The 13,335-nt window shown below is 39.9% G+C and overlaps 1 protein-coding gene across 2 annotated transcripts in view; it reads left to right on the top strand.

The window, feature by feature from the left end:
• Positions 1 to 13,335, top strand: part of RNF214 (ring finger protein 214) — a 706,739-nt gene that overhangs the window by 367,248 nt on the left and 326,156 nt on the right. For both annotated transcript variants that reach the window (XM_044080961.1, XM_044080960.1), the window contains exon 10: positions 6,006 to 6,096. In XM_044080961.1, the coding sequence (XP_043936896.1) occupies positions 6,006 to 6,096 (91 nt within the window). The remainder of the gene's footprint in view (positions 1 to 6,005; positions 6,097 to 13,335) is intronic.

Genomic DNA, 13,335 nt, shown 5'->3' with positions numbered 1-13,335 from the left:
AAAAAAGAAAAGGAAATACAGGAGAAGTAAGAATTAGAAGCCACAACCACTTACTTTTAAAGCAACACCAATTATAAAAGTTCTTCCAAAGAGGCTGGAAAAATGTTGCATTATATGATAGATGAAGGAATAGGGGGAAGTACATAATTATTGCACTGGTTCATTGAAGTGATTGTATAACAAGGGAAAAGGGGAATATAAGCTGTTAGTATGTGATGTAGAAAAAGCTTACAGCAGTATAGTGCATGATAGTATGTGGAAAACATTGAGGGAATATGGTTTGGAAGAAAGATTAATTAGCTTATTAGAATTGATTTATATACTTATAATAAGGTCCTGGATAATGGGTAGTTGAATGACAATGTTAATGGAGTGCTGTTTGCTTTGGTTATGAATACTGTCATTGGAAGGTGTAAGGGGCAAGAGAGAGAAGCACAGTGGAAAGTTAGAGAGGGTGTTAGAATACCTATTTTTATGGCATACGTAGTTGACCTCGTCTTGGTGGCCAAAATAATATGTGAATAAAAGAAGGGGTTATTTTAGTAGAAAAAGAGTTAAAGAATGTAGGGTTGATATTGAGAATAGTAAGAGTACTGGTGATGGTGATTTTTCTGAAACAGAAATAAGTGTTATAGGTGTGAATTGTGGTAAAAGGAAGATTGTTGATAGACTAAAAGGTACATTAGAAGAAGCTGCTAGACTTATTAATACGTGGAATACGTTTTAGGTGATTTATGCCAAAAAGTATATTTGACTCATTCTTACAAACTAGGGTATATTGATAGTGTATACGGTTTCCGGATGAGTATAGAAAGTGTTGGAAGTGTTTTTTAGAACAATATGAGGTCAAACCTGAATCCAACAAAGAGAGGAATTTTATCCTGTCATAAAAAGATGGATGTTGTCTTAAAAAAAACAGTTGTTGATTTAGCTTCATTTCACATATTCTGAATAGTATGTAATATATTAAGTGGAGATTTTTGGGAAAATATACTAAGTTTCGGACGACTGTGAAGGTAAGAAAAATAGGAAAAAGGTAGATATCAAATAAATTGAAATGTATGCTGACAAAATTAGGCTGTGAAAAATACAGTTTAACGATATAAGTAGAAACAGAAAAACATGTTACAAAGACATAATGGAGGGATTTATTATGTTAAAAGTATGATATGAATATGGTCTCAAAATAAAAAAAGCTATGAGGGAGAAACAGGAAAAGTTTTAAAATTGTTAAATAAGTAGGAGAATTTTGTAGAGATTGATATTAAGTAAATAAAAGGTCATATGAAATATGAACAAATGAAAGAATGTGTAACTTATGTCAAGTGGGAGAAACAATAGAGTATGCTTTGTTAGCATGGGATAGAGTGTAAGAGATCAAAATTTAGTGCAGAGTATGCATGTGATTGTTTTCAAAACTTGAATATTGAATTGATAGTTCATGGTTTATATCCTGAAAGTATGTCACAACAGAGTGATAAGATGGACAAATTATCATTGACTGCTTTTTGGGTTATACAGACCAGTAGTTGTGAAGAATTTTTATTTTTGGTGGATAGTGATGCGACGGAAGGTAAAATTACAAGATGGTTGTGTGCACAAAGGTGGGAAGGGTGATGGATATGCTTGTTTAGTGTATACAAGTTTTATACTTAAATTTATTTAATATAATTGATCTTATAATACTACAGGTACTTTTCCGTTATTGGGGCAACACTAAAGTCGAGGATATTTTTCCCATCTGCAGCACCTGCCGCTGCCTGAAACTATTGCAGGATGCAAGTGGCAGCATTACCTGTCATTTAGTCAAAGGTAACCAAAATCGTCTAAGAAAAGAAAGGTGACTGATGTCCTCAAGGTGAAGATTTAGCCGCTGGGCTACACCGGTAATGCGACCGCACAGCCATTAGCACGGAAACAGCTTTCTTGAAAACAAAGTTAGCGTACTTTGCACTGCTTCCCCAAGAAAGTGTTACATTTCTGATAGCCCAAATGCCATTCGGAAAAAAAAGTAAGTTAGAGTGGTGCACACAGTATACACCGGGCATGCTTTATGTTTCCAGAGACAGCAGCTAAATGTTGCTGCTTCAGAAATTGTTTTTCTCCCTTGCTACATGTTCCGTATTTGTTGAAAAAAAGCTTTTTGACTAGGGCTGTGAGGGTGAATAACACTCTTTTCCCTTTAACAAGAAGCTTTATTGGAAGAAACGAGAAGTCATCTATACAAGAACTGGGAAGGCTGTAGTCCGTAAATAAGTTATTCGCCAGGAGGGACGTTGCATGGCGTATCAAATAATAATCTGCCTTCGATATATACAAGCTTCTTTTTTCCAAAAGCCATTTGGGCTATCAGGAATGTTACACTTCCTTAGGGAAGCAGTGCAAAATACACTGACTTTAGTTGTTTTCAATAAAGCTGTTTCCGGGCTAATGGCTGTGTGGTCGTATTAGCAGTGTTGCCCCGATAACGGAAAAGTACCATACTATATATTCAGATGTGTTATCAATCAAGCCCGTACCCGTCTCAACTCAGACAGATGTGGGCTCTGTTTAATGTCTGATCTGAAGGATGGGTTACTCAAGAGTGCAAACCACCTCATGCTGTACTGCAGTTTCAGTACTGGAAAAATTACTCCTAAGTACCTGGGTGTGGGAATAAATAGCACAGCCTTCAGATGTGCTACCTGTTGAACCACTCACACTATTTATATGAGGTCAGGAGATGGGGGAAAAAAACAGATGCTCAGATTATTTTAAATTACACCAAAACAGATGGCACACAAGAAGCCTAGCCACTGGTGTGCAGTAAAGGAATTAGGCTTGGAGGTAGAGGAGTATGAGTAATTACCATACTTCACTGAGGAGAAGAAGAAAAACAGTTGCACAGTACTGTGTTTCTTTCATGTTTCCCCAATGCCATGGTGAGGATCACTTTTCAGGCTGCCTTGTGATATTTCTTTTTGTCAGGTTGAGTTTACTAGCTGGTCATCTGTAACACTGCAAAGCTGCGTCTTGACTTTTTGCACCCGAGAGATTTTTTTTTTGTTACCTCATTTTCACAGTTCAGAAGAATATGAGAGTTCTGGGGATATAGATTTTAAACTTTCAACATGAAACTTATGTTGAAGCAGGAAATGCCAGTTAAGTGCCATCTGTTTTTCTGTGAGCATTGATGTCCTTTGTCCAGGCAGAGCAGCCTGCCGTCGGATTCCAAAAAGTCTGTGTGCTCGCTGGTATGGTATCGCTTCTTCACGACGCCATCTTCGCGTGGCGCGCGTCAAGAAGCTGTGCAAGGCGCCGGTCGGTCAGAACCATAAAGATTTCCACTCTTACTGCTTACCTTGTTTAGGCCCAGACCACGACGTAGCAGCTTGTCTGCCTGTGCTTTTTAAACGACGGGACGCTTAGACGCCGGTCGGAATTTGCTGAGGAGTTTTTTCCCGATTTTTAGATTATTATGCGCCCCCGATCCTCCGACTACGCAAATATCAACACTATCCCTGATATTCTCCCCCCCTGCACACGGGAGCTGCTAGGCCACCTGCAGCCATAATGATGCTTACTGTACTGCTTCCACTTCCCCCCCCCCCTGCTAACCCGACAGGTACTACAGGGTTCCGGATACTCATCACCATTTGTATTATTGCCCTTCAGAGACTCTCCCAGGGTCCTATCCAAGGCTGCGCTACCTCTCTTAAAACCTAAAACCTCTCTGAAAGGAATCCAGGTTAGAGAGAGATGGGGTAAAAAGTTTATCCAAGGTTTAGCAGGAATTGGCCCTCAGAATTTGGGTCTTTCGACTCCTCCAGAGAGAGAGAGCAGGAATATAGTCAAAGAGGTCAAGTCAAGTGACTTGGTTCTAGCACTGCTGCCCAGGAAAACTAAAAAGCACCTGGGCGGGAAGCTAGCTTTATTTTCAGTAAAAAGGAGTGGATTTTGAGATAGACTAAGGTTACAGGTTCTTTCCATATACTACCAGGGAAGAGAGGAATGCCAATGGTAACTAGCCTCTAAAGGAGCATACCTGCACGCCCCCCATACCACCAAATTGCAGCATTGCCCTTTGGCTTATCTACGCGCCCAGAGTGTTCACGATGCCTGCTGGCATCAGTTGCTGCTCATTGCAGGCTCCAGGAATCCAAACCTACCCTTACCTGGAAAACAGGAGGAACTCCTCTATACTTCTTGGCATTAACAAAGGTCCTGCAAGCCTTTTTTTCATGGCATCCTGCATATTATTGGTACATGCCCCCAGACTGCATGAGAAAGTTTACATGGTACCTAAGGAATTTCCATTACACCGGACCTCGGACTCGGGTGGGGGGGGGCCCATGCTAGACAAGTGCATACAAGGCTTATGGACTTACAAGCAATTTTTGTAGGAAAAAAAGAAAAAGAAACATTCTAGCACTAAAGCAGGATAACTGCCCACACCTGAATGGGATATGCATCCCTGACATCTCAAAACCATTACAAGAAAATGGGGACTCCCTCAAATAGACTTATTTGCATCCCCATCAATCACCAACTAAATTCTGCAATTCTGCACACCACCCACCACACTTGGAAGGGAAGGTCCTATCTTTCAGTTCTTGGAAAAAAAACTATGCATATGCATTTCACCACTTCCTTTGATGCACAGGTGCTATTGAAGATCAAAGGAGGACCGTCCAAGGATCATCCTGATAGCATAGCTCCACAACAACAACATTGGTACCCATTGAGGAGAGCATGTCTGGAAACAAATATGGCACCTACCCTTTGTTCCCTTGCTGTTAACATAGAACCAAACCCAAATTTATCCCAAAGGGGTAAAGATTATCTTGGAGAGAGGCTCAGACCCTCCAACAAGAAAAAGTATTCAGCAAGTGGTCTCAGAGTATCTTTGAATCAGGCCCAACCCTCAGAGAGGGGGAGGAAAGGCTGTTTGGATGTGCATAGACAATTACAATTTACTATACCTGGGACAGGACAAGGGCAATAGGAAAACTGACCAGCTACTGGATTTTGTTACTCTACCATGGAAAGAAAACTCCAGAAAACGCTACTTGGCTCCGCGCATACATTTGCCAAGCATTGCCACTGCTGTTTTGTAAGGGATCTTAACTACACCATAATTTTTTGCTAGTGGTATTCTACCCATTTGTAAGGTGTCCTAGGAATGCATCTGCAGTCAGGATTACCCCACTTCCTTCCCTTCTGTGGTATTAGGGTATTTGCCCATCTGCGATGCCTGATGCCTTTAATAACTGCAGCTATGACGCCCGGGTGAGCACGCCAGACTTTGGAAAACTGTCGATCAAGGGCTGCCTTTCTAGAATGATTTAAATTTGTAAATAAAGGAATGTATTAGGAAGAGTCACTGAAAGTACTGTCAGATACCTTATTCAGAATGAAATGCTAGGCAACATGAGGTGGAAGGTGGAGTCACCATGTCAGTGGCTGATTCCCACCATCCCTTGGAATGAGAGTGAGGGCTAGTAGCCACTTTATCCCATCTCCCAAGCTGATATCTTGAGTCTGTCTGTCAAACCCATGCTACCAGTATCACAGACAGGTACACTGTGCCTGCAGCCTGACAAGAAAATATCCGCCACTTCATAAATGGTTGGAGTATGTTAAGTTCTTGAACAATGTGGTTCCCACTGGTCCTAATTTCATTCCTCCCATAACTTGAAAGTTACAGTTTAATGCCACGAAGGGTTGAGCTCCATTTATCTATATAGTTTTCCAGTAATTTATGCATTTTGTTTCTCTGTGTCCCAGATGTCAGCACAATTGTACACAAAAGGCTTTTCTTTTGTTGCAAAGTGCTGTGTGTTGTTTAACATTCTCCTCCCCTAAGACCACTAGACAGACATGATCTTGGTATTTCTCTTAACAATAGACGTCTTTTCAGTGGTGTGTTACCCCCCCCCCCCAAAAAAAAAAAAAAAACACTGCAATTTTATTTATGTGACTTGCAGTCTGTTTAGAGGTGTAATCTGTTTTTTTGTTTGTTTCAGAATCTATTCCCGCCACCCAGAAATGAGACAGAAGAGAAAAGAATGGGAGAGATACCTTGTAAACATCCGTAGAAATGAGGAAAATTTACTGGTAAGTGGCAGTAGGAAGTCAGAAGAAAAAAGCATTTATGTATTTATGTGTGTGTGTGTGTGTGTGTGTGTGTGTGTGTGTGTGTGTGTGTGTGTGTGTGTGTGTGTGTGTGTGTGTGTGTGTATAGGTATACATATACATATATATATATATATATATATATATATATGTATATGTATATATATATATATATATATATATATATATATATATATATATGTATATATATATATATATATATATATATATATATATAAAGGAAAATCCCAGTGAGGCAAGCTAATAAAATCCCAACAGCAATCAAAATGAAAAATCCCAACCTGGAAGGTAAACGCTGACAGCAACTGATGTAAAAAAATCTTTTATTGCAAAAAGGAACCAGAAGTAAGCGCTTTTGCGGTCAAACAAACAGCTTCATCAGACATAGTTACAGTAAGAAACAGAGCATCCTTATATACATACTCCCCAACAGCCAATTAATGAATACAATTCCCTCCAAAAACACAGTTGAAAATCCAGTTAGTAAAAAGCAGGTTAAAGCAACAGCTACTTATATACAGCATAAAAATCCACACAGATATATGGCTATACATAGTTTAACCTTTTCATTTAAGTTTCGTCATCCTTAAAGCTGATTTAATAGGGTCTAAATCATTAAGCCCCATATATCTATGTGCCCCAAGTCTCAGGATCCAATCTAGTTCTAGTCTGCCATTGTCATGTATAACAGATAAAACTTTAAATAAAAAAGTTTGTTCCCTTCCTAACTGTAGAGTGTGCATTGCAAGTGCACTAAATAATTCACCTCTCCTAGTGCAATACTCATGGTCCCGAATCCTGTCTCTTAATCTCCTATTAGTCTTACCAACGTAAAAATTAAAACATTTGACACAATGTGCAACATAAACCAAATTAGCCATAGCTAATGGAGAACTACTCCCAAAGTTTTCCAGTGATTTCCAAAATTAAAACATTTGACACAATGTGCAACATAAACCAAATTAGCCGTGTTGCAATTAGCTGATGGACGTAACTCCCAAAGTTTTCCAGTGACAGGATGCTTAAAAATCTTGATTCATCCACAAATAAACAATATGGACAAGATCTACATTTCAGTGTCCCTCCCAAAGGTGTAGATGCTGTTTGTGCAAGCTTAGGATAAGACAGCATTTGTCTCAGATTTTTCCTATTCTTATGGACAAACTTAGGGGAAGGGCCTACTACCTTATTTGTTTCTTGATCCACTAACAGCACGGACCAATTCTTGTTTATTTATTTATTTCACCAAATCAATATCTTGTGTAAAAGAAAGAACTAAAGGTAGATGAGATGGCCTCTGGGATGAGCAATTGTTCGATAAGATTTGAATGTTCAGAATAATAGGGTCTCCCCCTTCCCAGGATGTTTGAACTTTCATAAACGCTTGATAAACCTCAACTGTTGAATAATCTCTATCTATAAAGGCATCTTTAAGATAGTCCAACTCACATGAAAAACTCACTTCATTGCCTGCCAGGCGAGACACCCTCATACCCTGTACTACGACAACATTAGAAAAAACATGATGTGGGTGCATACTCTTTGTAAGAAGGCAGGTATATAACAATCCTTTATGTGCACCTTAGTTCTTATAATATTGTTCTCCATAGAAACCATTACATCTAAAAAATTATAACACCATCTGTGGACATATTAAGAATAAATCGCAAGAAGGGGCTTTTACTATTTAGTTTATGGTAGAATGAAGTCAAATCATGTTCATTGCCTTTCCAACAAATAAAAATGTCATCCACAAATTGTCGATAAAAAAACTACCTGTCCATTTTTCACATTCATAACATTCTGCTGTTCCCACTCTAACATCACTAAGTTTGCATATGAATTGGCACAGCTGGTACCCATGGCGACACCAGCTGTTTGCCAATAGTAATTATCTGCAAATAAAAACACATTATGTTCTAGAACTAGTTCTAAAAGCATGCAAATAAAATCTGTGTGCTGTGGGCTATAATTATCATGTTTAAGCAGAACATTCTTCACCATCCTAATACCTTCATCATTGGGAATACATGTGAAGAGTGAGACTACATCCATTGTAGCAAGTAGCTCAAAAGGAAACTCAGATGCCTTACTGACAAAACTATATAAATCCTGCAAAAACTGTTGTGTATCTTTTAAAACAAAAGGATACAAATTCAAAACATTCCTCAATTGGGGGTCAAGATATATAGACAGAGGTTCAGTCAACCACCCCCCTCCGGCAACAATAGGTCTCAATGGGGGGAGTGTTGGATGTTTATGTACCTTCGAAAGACCATGTAGTTATGGTGCCAGTGGTTCTTTAACATTGAAATAATCAAGTATCTGTTTATCTAACAATCCCATATAAAAACATTCAAGCAAAGCACTATTTGTTGTTTCATGTTATACACTTCATTCAACTGAATGATAGTATAAACTGTCCGATCTGCTAACATTTCGTTCATTTTCTTCAAATAATAATAATCAGTATTTAAAACAACGATAGGACCCCCTTTGTCCGAGTGGCGTATTACAATATCTGGATTTAAACGTAAACTCTGCAATGCTCTAAACTCTTCATTCGTTAAATTAAAATCATTGTGGGGTCGCCACACATCAAGTAAACTGTATACATCATTTTCACAGGTTTTAATAAAAACTTCAATATTACTAGGTAGAAATGGAACAAACTGTCTAGGTTTTTTAAAATTAGTGGGCATATTATCATTGCTGCCCATGTATAGCAATTTCAGGGCTATATTGCGAGCAAACAGCCGTAAATCAATTAATAACTCACTAACAAGTGTATGTGAAGTAAGTATAAAACCAAGTCCTCTTTGCAACAACGATTGTTCATGTACAGTCAAATAATACCTGGAAATATTCCAGACTAAGTCTCTGAATTTAGATTTCACATTTTCTTCAATGACTTGTTTTGGTAAGAGGCTGGTGGTTCCTTCCGCTTCTGTCCTGAACGACGATACTCCTGCTCGAACGACTTCTTCCTGTTCTGACGGAACGGCAGTGGAAGAAACAAAAAAACTGATCTTGTTGAGGGGGAGAAATAATTTTCCGCCTCACTGTCAGAGTAGAAGCAGAAGTCTTGTCAGGGCATTCCACATTAGTAGTTAGAACCTCACTCAATGGTGTAGAATACACTGATGTACATGACCCTGGAGAAACAATCTCAACAGAATTAGACTGAACAGTAGCTTCTTGTTGATTAACAATGGTTGTATCCAAGGTTTGAATCATACCACTTGCTGGCTCTGTTGATTGACCGGTGGTGTTATTAATAGCAGCAACTTGAATCCTTGGCCAAGTAAATACATTATGATTTTTAAAGTCTTGTAGATCTCTAGAAAATTTCTTTCTTTTCGGGACCATGAGTATTGCACTAGGAGAGGTGAATTATTTAGTGCACTTGGAAAGTACACTCTACAGTTAGGAAGGGAACACACTTTTTTTATTTCAGGTTTTATCTGTTATACATGATAATGGCAGACTAGGACCCATTAGTCACAATACTGAAAATATTGAACTAGAGTGGATCCTAAGACATGGGGCACATAGATATATGGGGCTTAAAGATTTAGTCCCTATTAAATCAGCTTTAAGGATGAAGAAATGTAAATGAAAAGGTTAAACTATGTATAGCCATATATCTGTGTGGATGTTTATGCTGTATGTAAGTAGCTGTTGCTTTAACCTGCTTTTTACTAATTGGATTATCAATTGTGTTTTTGGTGGGAATTTTATTCATTAATTGAATTTTGGGGAGTATGTATATATGGCTGCTCTGTTTTTTATTGTAACTATGTCTGATGAAGTGGTTTGTTTGACCACGGAAGCTCTTACTTATGGTTCCTTTTTTGCAATAAAAGATTTTTTTACATCAGTTGCTGTCAGCATTTACCTTCCAGGTTGGGATTTTTCATTTTGATTGCTGTTGGGATTTTATTAGCTTGCCTCATTGGGATTTTTCTTTCTGTGTTCCTTTGAACTGGTTTGGCAAGCATGGCTGAAGGTAATGCTGTATCTATGGACATGGGTGTTTGTGCCAATTCAAGAACATTGGAGAATAAATGTCTTATGAACTTTGTCAGATCAGCTAAATCTGTTGCTGACTGAGGAAATGGTTTATGATACAGAGGCATTACTTTGAAGATACGTGATATGAAGAGGAATATAGAGAATGATTTCTACAAATTTAAGCGTCTTCAGTGCCAATACTTCCATGCTTAGAAGCATGTATTAGTATGAACGTCATACCAAGGGGAATTCATGTCCTCACTGTGCCTGCATACGGTGACACCTATCCCCAGCTATTGGCACAGTGACAACGGCTCAACTTGGAAACCAGTAGAGCCTACCTACGACTACTTATTGAGTTCTTCCAACCAATGGAATTGGAGCTCATAGGTAAGGTACAACATAATCGATGTAATTAGCTGCCCTTATTGGCGAAGAGAGCACATACTTATTTCTCAATGAACTCATTGAGAAAATTACTCAATATGAGAAAAGGTTGCTGTTGCAAAAAAGAAAGAAATTTTCTAGAGATGTACAAGACTTTAAAAATCATAATGTATTTACTTTACAAGGACTCGAGTTGCTGCTATTAACACCACCACCGGTTAATCAACAGAGCCGGCGAGTGGTATGATTCAAACCTTGTATACAGCCATTGTTAATCAACAAGAAGCTACTGTTCAGTTTAATTCTGTTGAGATTGTTTCTCAAGGTTCATGTACATCAGAGTATTCTACACCATTGAGTGAGGATGTCCTTCATGGATGCATCTGCAGTCATAACAACTGGGTTGTCCTGTCGTCAGGCAGCCCTTCGGTCGGGCGGATTCCAAAGTCTGGGTCCGCTCGCTGATGTCGCACTTCACCGTCATCTCTGCTGGTCTTGGTATAAAGGCATCAGCCGGCATTTCCTCAGTCTTTCTTACGCAAGGCGCGCCAAGCAGAAGCTGTTCGCAAGTGCCGTCGGTCAGATCCAGAGATTACTACCTATATACTACTATACTTCTAAGAAAAAAAAAAGTAACGCCTGGGACTCTTTCTTGCCTCAGCCGATGTCAGAAAAAGTCAATAACTGTTTAACTTGTGGGAAACAAATACCTCATAAAGATTTCCTTACTGTCTGTGCCTGCTTAGGCCCAGACCGCGGACGTAGCAGCCTGTTATTAAAAACACAAGATTTTCATGGCTCAGCGTCGCGAAAGAAACCGCGGTTAGCCAAGCAGCGAGTGTCTCGGTTTCGGCCGAAACCGAGAAAACTGGTCAATCTCCAGCCGAATCCATGGCTACTACTGAGGCTCCTGCCACCTTACCTGAATCGGCCTCAGAAATTTTGCCTACAACTGTGGTTTCTACTGATTTATCAGACACCATCCCTTTGGATGTCTCTACCCCAGCACGTGGTGCTGCTAGACCCCCTGCAGCCATGTCTATCAAGGCCTTTGCCAGGGCCAAAGCAGCCAAATCTGCTAAGTCAGTGCCTGTTAAACCTCCCTCACAGGCCCACTTCTAGTTCACAAATGCTTACTCTGGCAGAAGATTTAATATCCTTAATTAGGGGATCCCAATCTCACCCAGACAGGGCCTCTCAGCCCCCAGAAAAGAGACCTAGGACAGAGCCCCCGAGCCAGTGTCCTCTGATGATTCTCGGATGACTCCGACATTACAGAACAGCCAGAGGATCCTTTTCTACATATGAAGACTCGATGCTGAAGAATCCATTCCAGCTGCCTCTCCACCAGAGGAATTTTAAACCTTGCATGCCATGAGAGAACAATTCCAATGGCAGGGACAAGATTTTCAGACTCAAGAAAAGGCTTAGGACTTTTCTACACTTACCACAACATAGGCCCTTAGCTATACCTCCTGTTTTACCTGTTGTGGATGATGCATTTAATGATGTCTGCACTGCTCCTGATTCTTTACCTCCAGCCCCTGCCAAACCTGATAGATATTACAGGGTACCTGACACTCATCACCACCTATACAAGACCCCACTGGGCAGACCCGAAACTATTTCCCAGGGGCCTAAGGCAGTAGCCTACAGCTCAACAGCAAAACCCTATTCCTTCAGAAAGGGAATCCAGGTCCTTAGACAGATGGGGAAAAAAGTTTACACCTCTGCTACTCTCTCAGCTAGAGCTTTAAACTGTCAATTTCACATGATCCAATACCAAGAGTTTATGCTTGATCAGTTAACTAAAAGTATCCTCTGATGAATCTTTAGACAAGAAATATGTATTAGAAATGGTGAATAACATACAACAGGTTAGTAACCATTCCTTAAAATGTGGCTATGATGCACTGGAGGCTTCATTTAGATCAGCCATGACTGGCACAGTGATAAGAAGACATGCATGGTTGAAAGAACAGGTCTTACGGATCATGTTAAAGCAAAGCTATTAGATGCTCCTATGGATAAGGCCAGTTTATTTGGTACACCTGCCCAGCAGGTAATGAAGAAAATGGAAGAAAAGGCAAAATCTGTACAAACAGTTAAAGATTTCTTACAGGTTCAGCCCCCAAGGTTTAGCAGGAACTGGCCTGCCAAAAATTGGTCCTTTCCTGACTCCACAAGATGCCAAAGGGCAGAAATAGACGCCCAGAGGCAGAAATCAATCCAGAGGAGGTGCCTACAGAGGACGACAGTGGCAAGGTAATAACAGAGGCACAGACACAACCACTACCACTGCAACAGGACAATCACAGTGACTTGGCTCTAACTCCGCCTACCAGGGAGCAAATAGCAGCACCATTAGGTGGAAAGTTAGCCTTATTTTCGAAAAATTGGCACTATATCACAAAAGACAAGTGGATTTTGCAAACCATAGACCAAGGCTACCGGTTCCACTTCCACACCTTACCAGTAAAAAGAGGAATGCCAAACCTGCCTCCAAATCAAAAAATAGAAGCTCTACAGCAGATAACGAAATTAGCAAAGATGAGAGCTGTGGAAAGAGTACCAATAACAGAACAGGGCAAAGGATTCTACTCCAGACTCTTCCTAGTACCAAGAAAAGAGAAAAGTTGGAGACCTATTCTCGACCTGTCCATCTTAAACACATATATCATTGTCCCAAAATTCAAAATGCTGACCCTACAGCAACTTCTTCCCATGCTGGGCAAGGAGTGTTGGCTGGTAACTCTAGATCTCAAGGAGGCATACCTGCACGTCCCCATTCGACCCAAT

Source organism: Protopterus annectens, chromosome 8.part0, assembly GCF_019279795.1.
Source record: "Protopterus annectens isolate FY-2018-M chromosome 8.part0, PAN1.0, whole genome shotgun sequence".
Classification (NCBI taxonomy): domain Eukaryota; kingdom Metazoa; phylum Chordata; order Ceratodontiformes; family Protopteridae; genus Protopterus; species Protopterus annectens.
Note: the sequence above shows the minus strand (reverse complement) of the source record. Positions and strands in the feature narration are given on the sequence as shown.